Here is a 22,712-nt window from a genome sequence, read left to right as displayed (position 1 = left end):
CTTTCCACTTTGACGATCACCACGACGTACGAAGGTGGCCTCTGTTATTAGTTTCAAACGGGGAGCATTCCCTAACTTAGTCGTTTTTTTTTTTCTAATTTTTTAAACTTTTGGCTGAAATGAAGCATTCATCGCAAATAATTTTTTTAGTGAATATAATTTTACATTCATACAAAAAAAAATAAAGATATTAATTTCTACATATAATGCATGCTTAATTTTTGTTAAGTATCATATTAATCTGATGGGTCATTTTTATACAAATCTTATCGTTTTTCTTAACTAGAGTTGTCAATTTTATGGGTTAGTACTATTAAAATTGAGAATATCGATCTATCGCGCGGCTAACAAGACTAAACTAATATATAATACAGATCTGCAACTCTTCAAAATAACATTTTTTTTGGTAGGATTCTTCAAAATAACATTAGATTATTGTCTTTCTATATCTACTTTTTAAAACAATAGACATAAGTTTTATGCATATTTATATATATATATATATGTGTATATATCTATTACTTTTGCTTTGAAAAATTAATCAGCAAAATTATAATGATTTTTAGTATCCTAAAAGCTTGCACAAGGCGCAGACCAATCACCAAGTGTCTTCACGTTGTTAGATCAATCATTAGTTAAAGGATTTTTCTTTTGTTGTTAATTAATATTTGGTTAATATTATTATTAAAAATTTCAAAAAAAAGTAAAGAGAAAACTACCCCAAAAATCCATTAAATCTAAAAAGAGAAAAATTTCTTAGATAATAAAATTTAAATTGTTTAAATTAACAAATAAAAAGAATTATAATTTTAAAAAAAAAAAACTTAACTATGTTTGTTTGCTTTCCTTTTTCCATCAATTGAGACTAGATAATTTACTTTGAAAAGGTTATAAGAAAAAAGGAACGAAAGAACATATATTAAGACGAAATGCTCTTTATTAACGTTTTGAGCATTTTATTTTCACGCAAACATATATTTTTGGTTGCCCCATGTATGGAAACAACTATTGCTATATTATATAGAGCTGACAAAGTCAACGATTTCAACCACATCATGTAGGAGCGAATTGGAGTTGACCACCCTGCAATTCTGTCTGATCTGTCCTTGAGTTCCAGTGAGAGGTGTAATGTTTCCCATCCTATTCATTGCTTCCACAAAAGCATTGAAGAACTTTTGGGTGCCATCAGCATATGATCTGACCAACGGGATTGTGTCAGTGGCATTAGGGCTGGAAAACAATTCTTGGTCGGTCTGGATAAGTCCCTTTAGCTCTTTTAGATTCACATAGTATTTGTTGTCAAAAACTGTCGGTGTACGTAAATCGAAATCCACCAAGACGGTCTGGTTACCATTACGTGGACATTGTCCACGAAGTGTCTGGAGGTAGGTAGTATTGAGAGTAGGGTCGGGTAAACCAGTGTTGCTAAAGTTGTATAGCCTATCCATAATAAATTGGCATTGGTTTTTACCAAATGTGTGACCACCTAACCAAAAGAAGAGATAAATTATCAATAAAGTTTCTAAACTAATTAGATGATGATCATCAAGTATGAAAATTACCAGAGAGTGCAACGAGATCCGACGGACGGTCAAGTCCAACATTATTAAAGCTGGCCTTAAGTTGTGGAAGCGTGAAGAATGGAGCGGGAAGATTTGCATTAGCGAGATCAAAAAATGCTTGTAAGCTGTCTCTTCTCCCCAAAGGAACCCTCCAAGAAGGACCTCCTGCCTAAAATACCCATATTTGGAAATAATTATTAGTTTTGTAAATTTAACAATTAGGTTATTTTCTCAGTTCTTTATTTTTAGAAATTTTGCTTTCTTTCTAGTTACCAAAAAACGAGTTTTAAATATTTTTCGCAATGAATCTTGAAGCCATGTCTGGTAGTAGATCTGTGATAATAACAAAATTTGGATTATACTGTACAACTTGCGAGTTGCAGCATGTCCATATAATGATTGTCACGTTTAATATGTTCGGTGACGACTTCACTGAAGAATTTGAGACTACTTGTAATAAATGAAAAAAAGAGAAGATAATGCATACCAAATTTACAGATTGTTGGGCAGCGATGGTAAGCATATCTGCGCATGATACGGTCCTTGGACATGCTGTCTCAACTGCTGCTTTCATCCTATCAATCACTGGAAATCCTCGAGCCGAGTTTGCATTTGGAGCCGCCTCTTTTTCTGTTCGAAAGGATGTTGTGTTGTCTAACAAAATCGATGCATCGCAGCCCTTTGAAAAACGAAAATAATCAATATATTAAAATCAGAATTAGTTTTTGTTTGTTTTAGTCTACAAAGTTATAAGATAAAAGGAACGAAATGCTCTTTATTTACATTCACTAAAAACATTTGTTCTTAAACAAGTTAGTAACTTAGTATTCATTTTTGTTTACATTATATAAAACTTCTAACACAAAAAGTTCAACATTAATTATACATTAATTAGGTTAACAATTACATCTTATTCGAAGGCTGAAAATATCCCAGAAATAATATATAAAATGATATACAGTATTAGGTTTTCACGTATATTTCTATATATATTTCCAAATATTGTGTGGGGTTTTCAGTGTTGACGATAAGCTTACTTTTGAATGATTTCTATAAAATGTTTTATTTATATTCTATAATAAATTATCGATATAAACTGATAACATGTTTGGTACGGGTCCATGCTTTTTTCAAATTAATATATAAATAATTCATGTCCGTCGAATGCATAGGAGATCAAATCTTACTACAATGTTGTGGAATCATTTCTTTATAAGTCATGACTCATCATCATTCTTGACGAATGACGACAAAAGCTAAAATACTAGACGGTAAAATACAAAAATATCACATCTAAATACGTGAAATTTTATATTCACATTTTTGTAAACCAGATTTCGTTAGCCCAGTGATTTATTATTATTGTGGATAAAATATCATGGTAACTAATAATACTAAAATAAAATATTACTATAGTTAACTAAATCTTCCAAACATTTAAATTTATAAATGTCAAGGCGGTAAATCCCATATTACTCATAAATTAATTAGCATAACTACAATCCTATTCAACCCATAAATTAGGTTAAGTTGACAAAACAAATCGTTAGAAATCAATACATCAATATTTGGAAAATTTCTAAACAAAAACTTTATCTTATTTTTATTTGGACGTTTAATACCTAATATTTTTTTATTGGAATAAGAATATTTAATGTATTAGATTGATGTAAAAAAATCTTTATTTTTAAGGGTTAGTAGAATCAAACACACAACTTAACAGATGTTAACAATTAAAAGATTACTTTAACATGCTAACCAAAAAAATGAAAAAAGGTTACTGCTAAAGGTGAAAAAACAATATCTTACATTAACGAAGCAGTCGTGGAAGTGAAGACGAAGGATGCTTGCAGCGATGCGAGGATCTGATCTGAGCTCATTTACGATGGTGTCCCGAACAATGGTAAAGACGCTAGGGCATGTACTGTCGTAGAAGGTAGGGGTTAGTTGAGCACGGGACTTAGATGATTGAAGCATAAGAAAACCCAATGTTATTAGGGTTGTCCAAGTCGACAAGGAAAGATAAGAGAACTGCATATTTGGTAAGAAGATTAACCTATTGAATTGGCTTAAGTTGAGAAGATGAGGAAGCTGCATATCTTAAAAGATCCTTTTATAGGCGAAATGGGTTCTGTTTTTTTCCTCTTTTCCAGCGAGTACGTTACTTTACCAACAAGTTTTTCACGTACTCATATTTAACAATGTATATACTGTATACTTATACTACATTAATATATATATTTAATAACGTGTATATACTGAATACTACATGCGTCGATTAGCGATTAATTTCTTAAAACCCAGTAACAACTATTCTTACTGAATATTTATGATATCGGTTAAGGTTAGATATTTTGTGTAACCCTAACTGTAACTGTTTAATAAACGGTTAAACACGGTTCCGATTCAAACGATTTACAAATATATACATTTATGGTTATTTAATGATATGGTAAGTATTGTTCGATGATATGATATAATTGATATTATTTATTTTTCATTGATATATTTTTTAATGTACTCATATTTCTATATATTATATGATTCATATTAAATTAATAATTATTAGTATATTTTCTTACGTTTTAAAATGGTTACGGTTAAATTATGCAGTTAACAAATAGTTTTGATTTGATTACAGTTAATTAACTGTTACAATAAATATAATTTTAACTATATATTTACCATTACTGTTATAAACGATTTTATATGGTTATGGTCCGATGGTCTAATACGGCTACAGTTTAGTTTTCGTCAGGCCTACCCAGACTTCACCTAACACTAGTAAAACATATTCCATTTTTCTAAAAAAATGAACGGTCTTTTATCTAAGGACTCGTGAACAAGAAATGAGACAATTAAAAATTGCAAGTGGACGTCTATTTTTATTTTCGTTTGCGTTTGTCCATGTCCAGATGTTGCATCAGCCAACAACTAGTGTCTGGGTAGTTTGTGTCTGATTCGGTATGATTTTTTGAGATATGAAACGATTAAGATTTTCTTAGTAAATAATCATTCTGAATTATCTGAATCAAAAAATTATCTTCAAATGCATCTTCAGTTTTTCCAATGTGTTTGCTCCGGCTCGTCAATGTTTGTCACGATGCTTCCTAGTATTGCCATTGTCACAGGTCATAAACTGTGTCCTCGGACATGTTTTATTAGGATTGGTTAGACACCTCAATGTCCGTAGTTTCCTATTAGAATTTAAGTTCAAATGACATTAACTCAAAGTCAATTGCTCATTGTTTCAAGAAAACTAACTTAGGGCAGCTAGGAACAAAGAAAAAATGCTAACGTAAAGATGGAGGAAATGTACAAAAGAGGAAATGAGGAAATGTACACTAGAAATAAAATCTTCCATTGCCGGGAAAAGAGGAAATGTACAAAATGAAATATAAAAGAAATATGAAACCGTTTACCTAATTAGGTAGCTAATTGAAATTAAGCAAAGTAGTTGAAGCCATCTTTCTGGACCTTGTTCATTAAAAGAATAACTGAACAAGTGCACAGTTTTGAATGACAAATTTAACATATCAATGTGAAACATCTCATTTTGTTCTTTATCATATAATTTAATTATCTAACATATTAACCCAGAAGTTAAGAATGTTCACGTTCACCCTTACGTTAGATGATTACGCTCCTACCTTTAATGAAATATCCTTACCCTTTACTCTTTTAACTAGGTGAATACGGGTTAATGAAATATCCTTACCCTTAATGGAATATCCTTACCCTTAATGAAATATCCTTACCCTTAATGTATATAAAAAGATTACAGATATATCCGTTAAACCTAAATATTATGGTGAAGTCATCAATCGTAAGGATTTTACTAACTTTAGTTACTCTGCGTATTCTTGAACCAACAATCTACAGTTGTGAATATTTTCAACTAATCTTTCAATCAACAATGAAAACTCCCCCTCTCTTCTGAATATATACAGTTCTTTCTCCACCATCGTTCTTTGGCTCCTCTTCTTTGTCCTACACGCTTGTTTACAAACAAACGTTTGAAATAGAATGAGCGAGATATCAATTATCACCGTTCGGATGGAAAACGTGGGTAAGAGTGGAGAAACATGCATCACCATATCATATATAATATCCAGAAGGCAAATCTAATATTATTCAACATGAGGCCGTTCATCAATGTTAAAACACGTTTTTGACCCTGGACCCTGCAATAACAAAGAAAAATAAATATCTAGAGCGAGTAGATAAAACAATTATGCACATTAGATCAAGTAGTTTCATAAAGTCTCTTTTACAAGATGATTAAAATATTAGTATGTATATTTTTATAAATGAACTTAATCCCCGTAGAAAGAGAACAAATGCTGGAAAGTTGAGTTAATCTCGAAAAGATACATGTAGGAGTCTCGTCACAAGCAAAAATTCCTAGTCTGATATCCTCTCAATTATGCCATCGTGTTCCATATAAAGATTTTGCCTCGTCAGCTCTTTCGCCCATATCAAATGCCAATAAGAGGGTATCGTGTGTTCCCATTGCAGCGCCTTGCCATTTGCTTAACATCCACTTAGCCACCCATTTTCTTCATTAAACCAAACAACTCATGACTTCATATTTAGAAAAACTTACACTTGAACATAAGAAGTCGTATTGCTGTACTTGAATCACACGATGCCATTGGCTTCTCTTAAGATTTGCAAAAGCCTTAGCTGCAACAATAACGGGAAAAATATGCCTCCCAATCTACCCATTTGTTGAAATCTCCATACACAGCCTCTTTTTCATTTGGGAGTCCAAAGGACTGTCAGTTGAGAGTTATACATATCAACATGGCCTATTTTGTCATCCTTTTAGTTACGAAAAACATATATTGTAACAGGATTTTCACTTACCATTTGGACAAGATTAGGTGCTTTATGTCCAGACCCAACAGAGTAGAAACATTCTTCTTCCACAAATGTTGCTACTTCTTCCCCACTTTCTTTATTTCCTTACTAATGAATCAATCGAAACAAACAAAGTCAAAGATTACTCAAGAAAGAGATGGAACCAAACATAATTTAGAACATATCACTTGTAATGTAACAAACAAACCTCTCCACAACGGCTCCATAACCTATGTCCAAATTTACGGTTTGCTTCTCTGAGAACTTGAAATTATATCACCATAATTAACGACATGTTGTGATTCACATCACATGAATCATAAGCAACCAAGTTTTAAAGAACCAAAACATAGATAGATTCTAACAAAACAAAAAATAGCCATTAAACAGAAAAATAGTAACCTACAAGAACATATTCCCTTTGCCCTGATGCAAAAATCAAAACTTGTCGCCTTCAACGAGGAGTAACTTCCACAAATTGAAAATTCAACCAACAAAAAACATACAAATTCCTTGAATTTCTAAAAAACAATTCACATTTGAAAAACAAAAATACAATCTGAAATAGAGTTTTAAACTATGTTTTTTCGTCCAAAGAGTAAATTTCCTGGTAACACAACAACTTGTTGAAGAATAAAAGTCAATATGAGAAGAAAAGGGAGACTATATACCTGGAGATGACCACTCGATATTTTTATGTCTTAGAAGTTCTCTCCCAGACACAAACATCGAGGCGCCGCTAATATCAAAATTCTAACGCCGGTGGGGCTCAGGAAACCTTGTCCTCTGCTCCCATTTGTAGCTCTCTTAATCTTCTTATTTCCACCCTATTTTTTCTCCCTTTTGGATCTTCCCCTGACCTTCTTGAATTCCCTAGATCCAGACAAAGGCTTGTGTATCTTCTTCTTGATCTGGAATGTATGTCGATTCTGTAGAGCCCCGTCCTTCATCGTCACTTGAGCTCTGCGAGGTAGAGACGGCTGCGATGGCTAGCGACAGCTTCTACAGAAATACGATTGTTCTCCGATGTTGGACTCCCGCCTCAACCTTTGCCACCCTCTGAGATTGGCAGAACTAGTTAGTTTGTTTCACCAGAGATACGAAAGCCGCCGTACGGATCAACCTCCCGGGCCATCTACAAAAACCCTTGGTTTGCTGTGGATGAGCTCCAGTTATGTTCTCGGCTTGCAAGCATCTCAAGGTTTCCTTTCCAAACTACTAAGATCCGGGTCTTTTCTATCTTTACTTATGTTCTCCTGTAGACATTGCCTAGTTCTATTGGTTGAGCTTGTTGTCCGAAGACTGCAACTGATAGTCCAATTATTTAGCTTGTCTTGGATTATTTTTTCTATGATAGAAACCTGGAATCTGCTCACCTTGTGCCAGTGTTTGTTGGGTCTAAGTACTAGAAGAATCAATGATTTTTCAACCCTATCCCATCTAGTGTTTCCAGTTCTCACTCAAAACAGTGAAAACTCTTTGTTTTTGGCTTTCGGGAAAGCCGCTCTATGAAGTTTCTTTGTAATCCTTCTAAACCTTGAGGCTTTGACCTCCTATCTTTGTATTGTTGGTTCTTGAAGTGAATAAAACCATTAGTTTGACAAAAAAAAAACCATCTCCAATCTATATTTTTATTTTTATTTCTCTAAAATAGAGTATTGAGTTAGTGTAAGAAAATAGAGGTGAGAATAGAATTGATCTATATATAGAGCAATATGGAGAAAATGTTGCTCTATAATAGAGTTTTGACTCTAAAATAGAGTGGAGTTGGAGATGTCCTTATTGCATCATCACACCAGAATAACAAAATTAAGAACTTTAAACAGATGTGGAATGATCTCAAATAAAAAAAAAAGGTTTATATATCTAAAAGAAGTGACAAATTTAGAATAAACAGATGTGGAATGATCTCAAATAAAGAAAAAAGGTTTATATATCTAAAAGAAGTGAAAAATTTAGAATCTTGGACCCTTTGCTCACTAAAGTGCTCGATGTCTTATGCATAATTGGCAAAATTGGGTTTGGGTTTCCAACAATTGAACAACCTATCAATTTCATAATAATCGATGATTGTTGTGAGAAAGAAGAAACCCCTTCATAGCATGGATTTGTAGAGGGTGCTTCTTTTTGTAAGTAGAATCGTTTCTCAAGGAGTGGTAATTGTCCAGCAAAAATTTAGGTAATTTATTTGATACAACCTGATCCATATATTTTCATAATTTATAGTTAAAAACGCTATAACCATGTGTTCGAGGGTAACCCGCACGACTTCATGGGTCTGGCCTTGCTAAGTTTTACTAATCCGGTATGTGGTGGTTTACTACGGACTAACCGGGTGGTGCTAAATCACCCTCCTACAATGAATCTCCCAAGTTTGTTGAGGAAAGGTGCAACTCGGAGCTCGACGAAGTGAACTAATCCATTGGCTCAGTGTAAACAACTACAAACGTGATTCTCAAAAGGATTCCTGAAGAAGCCTGATAACTCTCTAATTTACATGTTTTAGACACCCATTTTTGTCCATATTTTACATTATATATACCCTAACATTAACATTTTTAGGTCCTTTACTGTAGGAATTTGCATTTAGGCCATTTAGGGTGCTGCATTCTTGCATTTGTGCATTTTGGATGAAATCATGTGCTTTAGAACCTACAATGGAGGAAAAGAAGGTCAAATCCGAGCATGTACCCGAAGGAGATTTTGAGCAAGAAGAATAGTCTGATGCTCAACCCGATCAAGGAGGATCTAATAGCAGGAAGAACAACCCGAAGACCTATCCGAGGAGCCACCCAACTTGAACCTCGTGCACCGCCCGAGCAGACCCTCGGGCAGGACTGGGAAGCTAGGGTAAAAGGGTTTCAATATATAAACCCCCTCTTCCTCCTCTCGCCCTAGCACGCCGCAGACACTCAAACCAGAGAGCGAGAGCTTCTTAGAGAGACCTTGAGCGACTCAAACACTTTTTCCACTTTGTTAGGATTCGTTTTTATTTTCTTTTCCATTTCTTTCTAGATTTCGATATTGTACTCTTCTACTTTTACTCAATTTTTCAATACAATGCAATCTGCCTTTTCTTGTGTTTTTATGCTTTCTACAATGAGATCTGAGTAGTGAAATAAAGTTTCTAGGGATGAGATAGACAAATAAGTGTTCTTGATCGGTTAGGATGTCTTAGCTTGAATGTTTATTTTATATAAATTTCCTTCAAGATTGATGTTCTTAATGCTATTTTTATACCGAGAGGTTGAGACTAGATTTAGGGTGTTTGCCATCGAGAGATGTTGTTGAAATGCTTGAATCAATCAATGCTAGAGATTTACTCACTTATCCTAATTAAGAGATTGGATGTGTGAGTTTATTGACAGTAATGAATCGGTTTGTAATGCCTGCTTGGTCATGTTTCTCCAACGAGATTTGGGTAGGGGAATGACCAAGGTTGATTGTTTCTATCACGAGAGTGTTTTAGCAAGATTTAAGAGATTCATTGTCTAGGAAATATTTGCTTGAGGCATGTAGGACATCCCAAATTGGTCAGGAACACTTAGGAGTCGATTACCCCATCCTTAGGAGCTTTCGCATTTTGATTGTTTAGCCTTTTATTCATAACTTGACCCCTTACCCGAACTGGTACTCGATCACTAGTCTTATGTATACCTTCGAGCTGTTCATACTCTTCTTCTTAATCCGATCACTCCCACCCGATCCTGTACTCGAATGCTTGCATCGAGTGCTTAGGTCGTATGGTTCTTGTTCTTTTATTACCTTTGCTTATTTTAGGATTGTTAGATAAAACTCCAATTATTGTTTGGCTTGACTTGCTTGTCTTTGATCATATCTTATCTGTTAGCAATACAACCATTTGGATTAATAACCCTTTGTACTACAACTGCATAGGGAATTGATACCCTTGGGGAAAATCCTACTATCAATTTGGCGCCATTTCCATCTGGTTGAATTTTATTTGCTACGTTTAAGATTTCAGCACTTGCTAGATCAAGTTCTTTTCTATACTTTGGTTCAGAACTGACTTGTTTCCTTTCGTGTTTGTTTATTTTGCATTTCAGGTACAATCCGAGTACCTACCCGACCCATCACTCGATCACCTGGATCGAGCAGACCTTCGTGTACTCCCTCGGATAACTGATTATGCATGTAAACACGATCCAAGGGTAGCCAACACTTGAGTTCTTTCATCGACAACATCGACAGACCAAGGTTACTCCGTCAACTAAGTACCGCAACCGCAATCACCAATAATTGAGGAGGTCATGAATAATCATAATGGTCCACTAGCTCCTTAAGAGAGGACCAACATAGGAGCAGGAGATGCTCCATCTACTCACACTCAAAGACATGGCATTATGCCACCATGCTGTTCAAAACAACAACTTTGAGATCAAAAGTAGTCTCATCGAGATGATATAAAACAACAAGTTTCATGGACTGCCAATGGAGGACCCATTGGACCATCTGGATGAGTTTCGTAGGCTTTGTAGCCTAACCAAGATAAATGGAGTTAGTAAAGATGGATTCAAACTACAGCTTTTCCCATTTTATTTGGGAGACATAGCACACATCTGGGAGAAATCACTTCCCAAGGAGTCCATCACCACGTGGGACGCATGCAAAAAGGCGTTTCCCACCAAATTCTTCTCCAACTACAGAACCGCAAGGCTACAAAATGACATTTCCAGCTTTGTTCAGAAAAGCAGTGAGACGTTCAGTGAAGCTTGGTGATGTGTGTAGAATTTTACTCCAAATCTTTTACTTGAAAAGACTACACGATGACTGAAAGTGCACAGTTAATCAATTATAGTATTTTAGGATCGATCCCACATAGAGTAATAGCAAGCACAAATTGAATTAAAAGGGAAAGAACTATGGCTAAGACTAAAGAAGAGATTGGGGTTTTGGTTTTCCTAATAACTATTGCAAATAAATAAAAGTAAATAAAAGCGGTTTAAAACTATAAGACTAAGGTGTTGGGCGTTTTGGGAGTCATCTTAGGGTTTTCATGGTTCTAAGCAATATTAAGTGTAAGATCTAACAAGTAAATACTAATTTTCGGTTTAGGTTCTCAACTATGAAACACTAATGAACTAACAAGCTATTCTCATAGAATGAAAGTCTAATGTCTTCACACTCCGTTACTCAACTTTCGCAGGCAACGTCGCATGTCAACCAGCTAGTTAAACAAGTTCGATACATTCACCAAACTTCACAACTCAACTTATGCAGGTTACGAGCAAGGCTTTGGTATAACACTAGTTCAGAGAAGTAGGATAACACGGTTAGCGCTCCCGTTCTCTAGATCAGTACTTGGTGATCAATCCAAGGATAAGCATTAAGATAAAGATGTCCCAAAAGAACTCTAATATAGAACCGAAAATAAGATCTAACAACCTAATTGAAGCGAACCTATGAATTCCACTTGAATCAACCCATAGAACCCAACAAAGTAAACAACTCACTCATGATGCAAAGAAACAACATTGATATTATACAGTATAATATCAAAGGTGAATCAATAAACAAAAGGGGGTTCAAAGTAAACTTCTCTATTTGTAACAAAAGTAACTTGATCCCAAAAGCAAAGTAAGTATGAAAGAAATAAGGAAGAGTAGAGATTTGGTGTCTTCGGCAATGGCTTCTAAGAGGAGGTGAGAGAGGACGAACTTCGACGGCGGTAAAGGGTCTCTGGTCGTCTCTAGGTCGGCTTCTGGTGGCGTGGATGAAGAATTTAGAGGCACAAAGGAAGTACACCTCAAAACCCTAGGTCATAAGAGTATTTATAGGGTTTTGTTTAGGGTTAGGGTTTTGTAAGGGTAGAAACGTCTTCTCTTCTTAAGTTCAGGACAAGGGGCGGCGAAGGAGGCATCTGGACCGTGGAGGAGGCTTGGACTGGGCTGTGGTGATGGTCGCTGGTCAGGCCTTGAATGAAATCCCATCCGTAGGTCGGTTCTTCTTACGTTAGTTTATAACACGTCTCGGTAAATCGGGCATAACTTCCGGATGAATGAATGGATTGACTTGATTCCACTTCGAGGAGAAATATGACTCTTCCAGCATGATATATTTTGAGTTGTGGAAGGTCTTCAAAAGTGGCCCGTACTGTAAAGCTCTGAAACTTTCCTAAAACGTATTTTCCTTGTCTTTTGGTCCTTTTTGCTATAAAACCTTCTTGAAACCTAAAATACTTGATAATAGACATTAAAGCATTGAAATCATATCAAACTTTTCCTAAATGCATATGAAAACTATAGCTAATATGAGTAAAATAATGATGTTATCAACTCCCCTAGACTTAGACTTTGCTTGTCCTCAAGCAAATAATCAGAATAAATCATGGAAAAGAGGTTTTGAAAATACTGGGAATTCACTTATCTTTGGGGATATTGTCTTTGCACTCTTCATCGCCTTGACATTAGGAACTTCCATTTGTAATCCACCTTGAGAATCATCAACTCTCCTTGATCCCACAATTCTTTAGAGTCTCCAGAATCTGCATTGTCATCTCTTTACATAAATTAAAGCAGTAATAAAAAGTGAAATCTTACCAAGGGAAAATCGATCAATGGCTTGCAGACTCTCTTCAAGCCAAGACTTTTTTCATATGATTCCTTTCCTCTCCCTTTTCTCACTTCTTTTTTTTTTTAATCAAAGGTGTAGGCGAATACTGGGATCATCCGTAATTTACCTACCCCTCGCTTCCAAGCTTTGTGTGATCATTTGACTCAAGAGTAGAATAATGAGGTCACAGGTAATTTACCTACCTCTCTAAACTGATCAAAATCATCTCATCTTTTATTCTCTCTTTTTTTTTTTTTTTTTTCTTCTCTTTTTGTTTTTTTAGTATTGAAAGGAAGAGAGAGGGGACCATACATTTGAAGAAGTGCAATGTCTTGTGTGGCTTGAATGTAGAGATCTAGTCCAATGTATACCAATTTCCAGGGCTTGATAATTAAGTCCGGTTTAGGTCCTATAAAAGTTAGAGACAACGTTAGATCATCTGAATATCCATCGAATAGGGACTTGGAGGATTGTTGAGTCGGCTTACAGTCTTTCCAAACTTTGGTTCTGTTGTCTAGCATAATCAAGAGTCATAAGAGTGTTAATCCAAATCAAATAAACCGTTAGAATAAGATCATAATCCCCTACTAGTTTTGACTCAATAAAAAAAAAATGTGACTCGATAAAAATGTCAAAAATATTGATGTAAAAAGTGGAAAAATGTCTCAAGTCAAAAAAATAGAAAGTAGCATTAGTATAGGATGGAACATCCTTCCCCCCAGACTTAAATCACACCGTCCTCGGTGGGAAAAAAGAAAGAGATGAGGATTATAAATCATAAGGAAAAGTGTAGGGTTTAAGAACAATGTCACCTTGATGGAATGATGTTGCGTTGACTCTTAGACATTTTATGGTTGCCCAAAAATTGTCTTAGAATTCGGCTGTGGAATGAAAATGTGGTGACTAACCGTTTGTTCTTCCTTTCGTTGCTTGAGATCGAGTATGAACTAGGCTAAGTTCAATCGAATGGTGTTTGATATATCTCTAAATGCATCCTCCTTGAAACAAAAACCTAAAACCATCAATAATAATGAGAAACAAAAATAATAAAAACATACCTAAGTAAAAGAATGGTGATGGTAGGTGGTAAGGATGGTGGTGGTTCGGAGTTGTCTCGCGGTACACGGGTGAATGGTCGCGGATGTAAGCAGCATGTACGGTGGGGCTTGGTACGCGGGACATGGCATCGGCTACAAGTGGTACGGCTGGTGGGGACTCTCGGCATCGATCAATCAAGGATGATGATGATCCGTCGCCTTCGGCATACATCTGTCAAGTTGAACATGGCCGGTCAGTAGGTGGTTCTTGCCACTAGTCATGGTGTGTTGCCAATCCATGGACCTTCTTCTTCCTTCTTTTTGGCTTTTCTATTTTCTATTTTTTTTGTGTTTTTTTTTATAAACCTGAAACTAAAATGTAAAAATATTAAAAGTAAAAGAAAATAAATCCTAAAAATAAATACTTACTAGCTTGGGTTGCCTCCCAAGAAGCGCACTTGTTTAACGTCGTTGGCTCGACGGTGGCGGCCAAGTTAGGCTTGAGAAAGGTCAGCTTCGGGAATCAATGCTCCTTCGGCTCCTTTGATATCTTGATAGTTTGCTCCAGCTTCAATAACAAGTTGTCCTTTTGCAGAAGTTTCAAAAACTTTTGCATGAAGAAGAACTTCCTTAGTATGCCTTATCATCTCTTGGATCTGTTCCTTGCTCTCTCTACTTAGCTCAGGAGGAACTATGATCTTGATCTTGGAAATTTGTGGTGGATTAGGCGTTTTAGGTGGCTTGGGTAGCAGGTTGTTGGCACTTGTAGATGCAGAATGGTCAAATTGCTTCAGCTTGTCTATGTTAGGATCCATCGGCTCTTCATGTAATGAGTTTGTCGGCCATAGCTTTGGCTTAGAGATAGTAGGATATGACTTCTTCTTGTTGATGTTAGCAAAGGTTGTCCTCTTTGACTTGTGGTCGATGATGGCTCCAACAGTAGCTAGGAATGGTCTTCCTAAAATCAAAGGTCTCTCGGTCTTGTCTTCCATATCCAGGATGTGAAAATCTGTAGGAACTATACAGTCTCCTACTACAAGTTGTAGGTCTCGAACAAAACCGTCGGGAACCTTTTGTGATGAGTCTCCAAAGACTAAACTGAGGTTGGATGGAGATATGTCTCACAATCCTAGTGTATCGGCTACACTTCTTGACATAATATTAACATTAGCACCAGAATCACAAAGAGAGTTAGAGAATTCAATGCCTGTTATGGAGCATGAGCAAACAAAGCGTCCTGGGTCTTCAGCTTTAGGTAGTCTCCTTAAGGGGTAGTGGCTAGCGGTTTCTTCATCAAATGGACATGTCATGCGAATAAGATCTTCATAAGATTCAAAGAGTGGTACCATAGGCTTGGCTTCACGGTAGTCAAGGGCTGGTACGGCTGAGATAGCATTGCAATATCCTTTCGGATTCTCTTCGCGTTTTCCCGGAAGTACACCAACTTGGCGTGGAACAGCATTAGCGGTTTGAGCAACTTGAGTTTAAAGCTTCTTGACATGGATAGAAATGCTTTCAAACTTCCCATTCAGTTTGGTATAGATGTTGTCCATCCTTGAGTTGATCTCTCTTGATTGCTTTTGAAAAGCAACAAGGAGTTCTTGCATCTTTGTGTTGGTATTAGCTTCAGCTTGAGTGGTAGGCGCCTGGGCTGGTCCGGATTGGAAAGGCGGCTTGTTGTTGTTGAATTGGGGTCGAGGCTGAAAGTGTAAGATCTAACAAGTAAATACTAATTTTCGGTTTAGGTTCTCAACTATGAAACACTAATGAACTAACAAGCTATTCTCATAGAATGAAAGTCTAATGTCTTCACACTCCGTTACTCAACTTTCGCAGGCAACGTCGCATGTCAACCAGCTAGTTAAACAAGTTCGATACATTCACCAAACTTCACAACTCAACTTATGCAGGTTACGAGCAAGGCTTTGGTATAACACTAGTTCAGAGAAGTAGGATAACACGGTTAGCGCTCCCGTTCTCTAGATCAGTACTTGGTGATCAATCCAAGGATAAGCATTAAGATAAAGATGTCCCAAAAGAACTCTAATATAGAACCGAAAATAAGATCTAACAACCTAATTGAAGCGAACCTATGAATTCCACTTGAATCAACCCATAGAACCCAACAAAGTAAACAACTCACTCATGATGCAAAGAAACAACATTGATATTATACAGTATAATATCAAAGGTGAATCAATAAACAAAAGGGGGTTCAAAGTAAACTTCTCTATTTGTAACAAAAGTAACTTGATCCCAAAAGCAAAGTAAGTATGAAAGAAATAAGGAAGAGTAGAGATTTGGTGTCTTCGGCAATGGCTTCTAAGAGGAGGTGAGAGAGGACGAACTTCGACGGCGGTAAAGGGTCTCTGGTCGTCTCTAGGTCGGCTTCTGGTGGCGTGGATGAAGAATTTAGAGGCACAAAGGAAGTACACCTCAAAACCCTAGGTCATAAGAGTATTTATAGGGTTTTGTTTAGGGTTAGGGTTTTGTAAGGGTAGAAACGTCTTCTCTTCTTAAGTTCAGGACAAGGGGCGGCGAAGGAGGCATCTGGACCGTGGAGGAGGCTTGGACTGGGCTGTGGTGATGGTCGCTGGTCAGGCCTTGAATGAAATCCCATCCGTAGGTCGGTTCTTCTTACGTTAGTTTATAACACGTCTCGGTAAATCGGGCATAACTTCCGGATGAATGAATGGATTGACTTGATTCCACTTCGAGGAGAAATATGACTCTTCCAGCATGATATATTTTGAGTTGTGGAAGGTCTTCAAAAGTGGCCCGTACTGTAAAGCTCTGAAACTTTCCTAAAACGTATTTTCCTTGTCTTTTGGTCCTTTTTGCTATAAAACCTTCTTGAAACCTAAAATACTTGATAATAGACATTAAAGCATTGAAATCATATCAAACTTTTCCTAAATGCATATGAAAACTATAGCTAATATGAGTAAAATAATGATGTTATCAACTCCCCTAGACTTAGACTTTGCTTGTCCTCAAGCAAATAATCAGAATAAATCATGGAAAAGAGGTTTTGAAAATACTGGGAATTCACTTATCTTTGGGGATATTGTCTTTGCACTCTTCATCGCCTTGACATTAGGAACTTCCATTTGTAATCCACCTTGAGAATCATCAACTCTCCTTGATCCCACAATTCTTTAGAGTCTCCAGAATCTGCATTGTCATCTCTTTACATAAATTAAAGCAGTAATAAAAAGTGAAATCTTACCAAGGGAAAATCGATCAATGGCTTGCAGACTCTCTTCAAGCCAAGACTTTTTTCATATGATTCCTTTCCTCTCCCTTTTCTCACTTCTTTTTTTTTTTAATCAAAGGTGTAGGCGAATACTGGGATCATCCGTAATTTACCTACCCCTCGCTTCCAAGCTTTGTGTGATCATTTGACTCAAGAGTAGAATAATGAGGTCACAGGTAATTTACCTACCTCTCTAAACTGATCAAAATCATCTCATCTTTTATTCTCTCTTTTTTTTTTTTTTTTTTCTTCTCTTTTTGTTTTTTTAGTATTGAAAGGAAGAGAGAGGGGACCATACATTTGAAGAAGTGCAATGTCTTGTGTGGCTTGAATGTAGAGATCTAGTCCAATGTATACCAATTTCCAGGGCTTGATAATTAAGTCCGGTTTAGGTCCTATAAAAGTTAGAGACAACGTTAGATCATCTGAATATCCATCGAATAGGGACTTGGAGGATTGTTGAGTCGGCTTACAGTCTTTCCAAACTTTGGTTCTGTTGTCTAGCATAATCAAGAGTCATAAGAGTGTTAATCCAAATCAAATAAACCGTTAGAATAAGATCATAATCCCCTACTAGTTTTGACTCAATAAAAAAAAAATGTGACTCGATAAAAATGTCAAAAATATTGATGTAAAAAGTGGAAAAATGTCTCAAGTCAAAAAAATAGAAAGTAGCATTAGTATAGGATGGAACATCCTTCCCCCCAGACTTAAATCACACCGTCCTCGGTGGGAAAAAAGAAAGAGATGAGGATTATAAATCATAAGGAAAAGTGTAGGGTTTAAGAACAATGTCACCTTGATGGAATGATGTTGCGTTGACTCTTAGACATTTTATGGTTGCCCAAAAATTGTCTTAGAATTCGGCTGTGGAATGAAAATGTGGTGACTAACCGTTTGTTCTTCCTTTCGTTGCTTGAGATCGAGTATGAACTAGGCTAAGTTCAATCGAATGGTGTTTGATATATCTCTAAATGCATCCTCCTTGAAACAAAAACCTAAAACCATCAATAATAATGAGAAACAAAAATAATAAAAACATACCTAAGTAAAAGAATGGTGATGGTAGGTGGTAAGGATGGTGGTGGTTCGGAGTTGTCTCGCGGTACACGGGTGAATGGTCGCGGATGTAAGCAGCATGTACGGTGGGGCTTGGTACGCGGGACATGGCATCGGCTACAAGTGGTACGGCTGGTGGGGACTCTCGGCATCGATCAATCAAGGATGATGATGATCCGTCGCCTTCGGCATACATCGGTCAAGTTGAACATGGCCGGTCAGTAGGTGGTTCTTGCCACTAGTCATGGTGTGTTGCCAATCCATGGACCTTCTTCTTCCTTCTTTTTGGCTTTTCTATTTTCTATTTTTTTTGTGTTTTTTTTTATAAACCTGAAACTAAAATGTAAAAATATTAAAAGTAAAAGAAAATAAATCCTAAAAATAAATACTTACTAGCTTGGGTTGCCTCCCAAGAAGCGCACTTGTTTAACGTCGTTGGCTCGACGGTGGCGGCCAAGTTAGGCTTGAGAAAGGTCAGCTTCGGGAATCAATGCTCCTTCGGCTCCTTTGATATCTTGATAGTTTGCTCCAGCTTCAATAACAAGTTGTCCTTTTGCAGAAGTTTCAAAAACTTTTGCATGAAGAAGAACTTCCTTAGTATGCCTTATCATCTCTTGGATCTGTTCCTTGCTCTCTCTACTTAGCTCAGGAGGAACTATGATCTTGATCTTGGAAATTTGTGGTGGATTAGGCGTTTTAGGTGGCTTGGGTAGCAGGTTGTTGGCACTTGTAGATGCAGAATGGTCAAATTGCTTCAGCTTGTCTATGTTAGGATCCATCGGCTCTTCATGTAATGAGTTTGTCGGCCATAGCTTTGGCTTAGAGATAGTAGGATATGACTTCTTCTTGTTGATGTTAGCAAAGGTTGTCCTCTTTGACTTGTGGTCGATGATGGCTCCAACAGTAGCTAGGAATGGTCTTCCTAAAATCAAAGGTCTCTCGGTCTTGTCTTCCATATCCAGGATGTGAAAATCTGTAGGAACTATACAGTCTCCTACTACAAGTTGTAGGTCTCGAACAAAACCGTCGGGAACCTTTTGTGATGAGTCTCCAAAGACTAAACTGAGGTTGGATGGAGATATGTCTCACAATCCTAGTGTATCGGCTACACTTCTTGACATAATATTAACATTAGCACCAGAATCACAAAGAGAGTTAGAGAATTCAATGCCTGTTATGGAGCATGAGCAAACAAAGCGTCCTGGGTCTTCAGCTTTAGGTAGTCTCCTTAAGGGGTAGTGGCTAGCGGTTTCTTCATCAAATGGACATGTCATGCGAATAAGATCTTCATAAGATTCAAAGAGTGGTACCATAGGCTTGGCTTCACGGTAGTCAAGGGCTGGTACGGCTGAGATAGCATTGCAATATCCTTTCGGATTCTCTTCGCGTTTTCCCGGAAGTACACCAACTTGGCGTGGAACAGCATTAGCGGTTTGAGCAACTTGAGTTTCAAGCTTCTTGACATGGATAGAAATGCTTTCAAACTTCCCATTCAGTTTGGTATAGATGTTGTCCATCCTTGAGTTGATCTCTCTTGATTGCTTTTGAAAAGCAACAAGGAGTTCTTGCATCTTTGTGTTGGTATTAGCTTCAGCTTGAGTGGTAGGCGCCTGGGCTGGTCCGGATTGGAAAGGCGGCTTGTTGTTGTTGAATTGGGGTCGAGGCTGAAAGTGGTTGTTGTTGTTTCCACCAAAGTTGTTCCTTTGAAAGCTGTTAGCTTGCTGAGGATAATTCTGATCTTGGGGATTCTCCACATTTGGGTTCCTATAAGAAAGGTTAGAAGTGTTTCTAAAGTTGTTGTTGAAGTTGTTCTTGTACCCTCGGTTTTGGTAGTATCCTTGAGCACCAACATAGTTGACTTCTTCTTCTTGGTCAAAAGAATCTTCTTGAAAAGGCTCCATGTTTCCATTGTTAATAGTCTCACAAGCGTTTACTCCACGTTGTTGGTTCCTAAGAAGTTGGTTCATCATGTTCTTGAGTTCAGCAATCTCCTTAAAGTAGGAATTGCTAGAACGGATTGTTCTATCAAAATCGGTGCAAGTGGTTCTACTACTTGCAGCAAGGTTGTCGATGAGAGCTCGTCCTTCTTGAACGGTCTTTGTAGTGAAATCTCCATTGCTGCCCATGTCGAGTGACAATTGATATTTAGGGTGTAATCGTCTATAGAAAGTACTTAAAAGGTTACCTTGAGCAAAACCATGATGGGGGCATTCACGTTCATAGTCCTTGAAACGTTCCCATACTTCATAAAAAGATTCGACCGGTCCTTGTTGAAAACTTTGCAGCTTGTTGCGAAGAGAGTTGGATCTCGACTTGGTATAGAAATGGCTAAGAAAGGCTGACTTGCATCCTTCCCAACTAGTAATCGATCCAGGAGGTAAAGACTTTAACCATCTATGAGCCTTGTCGGCTAGAGAGAAAGGAAAAAGCTTACACTTCAAATAATCTTCGGGGATTCCATTGGTTCTTGTTGTAGAGAAGATTTCTTCAAAAAGATCAATGTGGTCCATCGGATGTTCGGTAGTAAGGCCATGGAACTGATTTTGTTTCATCAAACCAATAATTTGAGGTTTAATCTCTTAGTCACGTCTTGGAGGATGAGTGATACGGATAGCAGCACGGTCTTGAACGAATTGGTTAGGAGCATCATAATCGGCTATGGTACGGTTGGGTGCGGCACGTCTTACAGGGTGCACATAAGCAGGTTGTTTTCCGCCAACTTGAGGAAGTGGTGTTTTAACGACGAGAGCAGGCTGGTGAAGAGGAACATCGAGCTTGTCTCCCACGCCTATAGGATTAGCATCACGAGGAGCTTGTTGATGGTCTTGGCCAACTTCAGGGTCGAGTTGCGGATCAGCGGCTACAAGGTTGGGATTGCCATCTTGTGCAAGAATCGGTTCTCCTTGCTTGTTGAGGGCAGGAGGTATCAGCGGTTGGTCGAGGTTAAGGAAACCTTGGTTCTGGTTCCTTTCTTTGGCCATGAGTTGTTGTCTTCGAAGTTTTCTGATTTCACGTTCTAGTCGATCAATGTCTTGAATTGGAGATACGGTTCCGGAGGGTTGACTCCTAGTCATGCATCCAAAAACAGAAACTAAAAGGGAAAATAGAGGTTATCGACAAACAATAAAATTAAAACTAAAATCGAAAAATTCAAAAGAAAAATTCAAAGTGTCTTAGACGAGAGTTCTTATCAAATTCAATGGGCAGCTAGTTACTCCCCGGCAACGACGCCAAAAAGCTTTGATGTGTGTAGAATTTCACTCCAAATATTTAACCTGAAAAGACTATACGACGACTGAAAGTGCGTAGTTAATCAATTGTAGTATTTTAGGATCGATCCCACAGAGAGTAGTAGCAAGCACAAATTGAATTAAAAGGGAAAGAACTATGGCTAACACTAAAGAAGAGATTGGGGTTTTGGTTTTCCTAATAACTATTGCAAATAAATAATAGTAAATAAAAGCGGTTTAAAACTATAAGACTAAGGCGTTGGGCGTTTTGAGAGTCATCTTAGGGTTTTCATGGTTCTAAGCAATATTAAGTGTAAGATCTAACAAGTAAATACTAATTTTCGGTTTAGGTTCTCAACTACGAAACACTAATAAACTAACAAGCTATTCTCATAGAATGAAAGTTTAATGTCTTCACACTCCGTTACTCAACTTTCTCAGGAAACGTCGCATGTCAACCAGCTAGTTAAACAACTTCGATACATTCACCAAACTTCACAACTCAACTTACGCAGGTTACGAGCAAGGCTTCGGTATAAAACTAGTTTGGAGAAGTAGGATAACACGGTTAGCGCTCCCGTTCTCTAGATTAGTACTTGGTGATCAATCCAAGCATAAGCATTAAGATAAAGATGTCCCAAAAGAAATCTAATATAGAACCGAAAATAAGATCTAACAACCTAATTGAAACGAACCTATGAATTCCCCTTGAATCACCCCAAATAACCCAACAAAGTAAACTACTCACTCATGATGCAAAGAAACAACATTGATATTATAAAGTATAGCATCAAAGGTGAATCAATAAACAAAACGGGGTTCAAAGTAAACTTCTCTATTTTTCACAAAAGTAACTTGATCCCAAAAGCAAAGTAAGTATGAAAGAAATAAGGAAGAGTAGAGATTTGGTGTCTTCGGTGATGGCTTCTAAGACGAGGTGAGAGAGGACGAACTTCGACGGCGGTAAAGGAGTCTCTGGTCGTCTCTAGGTCGGCTGCTGGTGGCGTGGATGAAGAACTTAGAGGCACAAAGGAAGCACACCTCAAAACCCTTGGTCTTAAGAGTATTTATAGGGTTTTGTTTAGGGTTAGGGTTTTGTAAGGGTAGAAACATCTTCTCTTCTTAAGTGCAA

General features: G+C 37.2%; 1 protein-coding gene, 1 non-coding gene and 1 pseudogene across 2 annotated transcripts; 1 reads left to right on the top strand and 2 right to left on the bottom strand.

Moving 5' to 3' along the window:
* Positions 1 to 902: 902 nt before the first annotated feature.
* Positions 903 to 3,650, bottom strand: LOC104790611 (peroxidase 32). The gene is made up of 4 exons (XM_010516391.3): positions 3,372 to 3,650; positions 2,050 to 2,241; positions 1,563 to 1,731; positions 903 to 1,486 (listed from the first exon to the last, which is right to left on the bottom strand). Exons 1-4 carry the CDS (start codon positions 3,597 to 3,599, stop codon positions 1,017 to 1,019), a joined length of 1,059 nt encoding a protein of 352 aa, XP_010514693.3. The 5' UTR covers positions 3,600 to 3,650; the 3' UTR covers positions 903 to 1,016.
* A 2,332-nt stretch (positions 3,651 to 5,982) lies between these two features.
* On the bottom strand, positions 5,983 to 7,375 carry LOC147942384 (pentatricopeptide repeat-containing protein At4g18975, chloroplastic-like; annotated as a pseudogene).
* Positions 7,376 to 20,543: 13,168 nt separating this feature from the next.
* On the top strand, positions 20,544 to 20,652 carry LOC147942383 (small nucleolar RNA R71). Its single transcript, XR_015560588.1, has one exon. It is a non-coding gene; the product is annotated as a small nucleolar RNA R71 (small nucleolar RNA).
* Positions 20,653 to 22,712: the final 2,060 nt, after the last annotated feature.

This window comes from Camelina sativa, chromosome 6 (genome assembly GCF_030686135.1).
Source record: "Camelina sativa cultivar CO46 ecotype springtype chromosome 6, ASM3068613v1".
In the NCBI taxonomy this organism is placed as follows: domain Eukaryota; kingdom Viridiplantae; phylum Streptophyta; class Magnoliopsida; order Brassicales; family Brassicaceae; genus Camelina; species Camelina sativa.
Note: the sequence above shows the minus strand (reverse complement) of the source record. Positions and strands in the feature narration are given on the sequence as shown.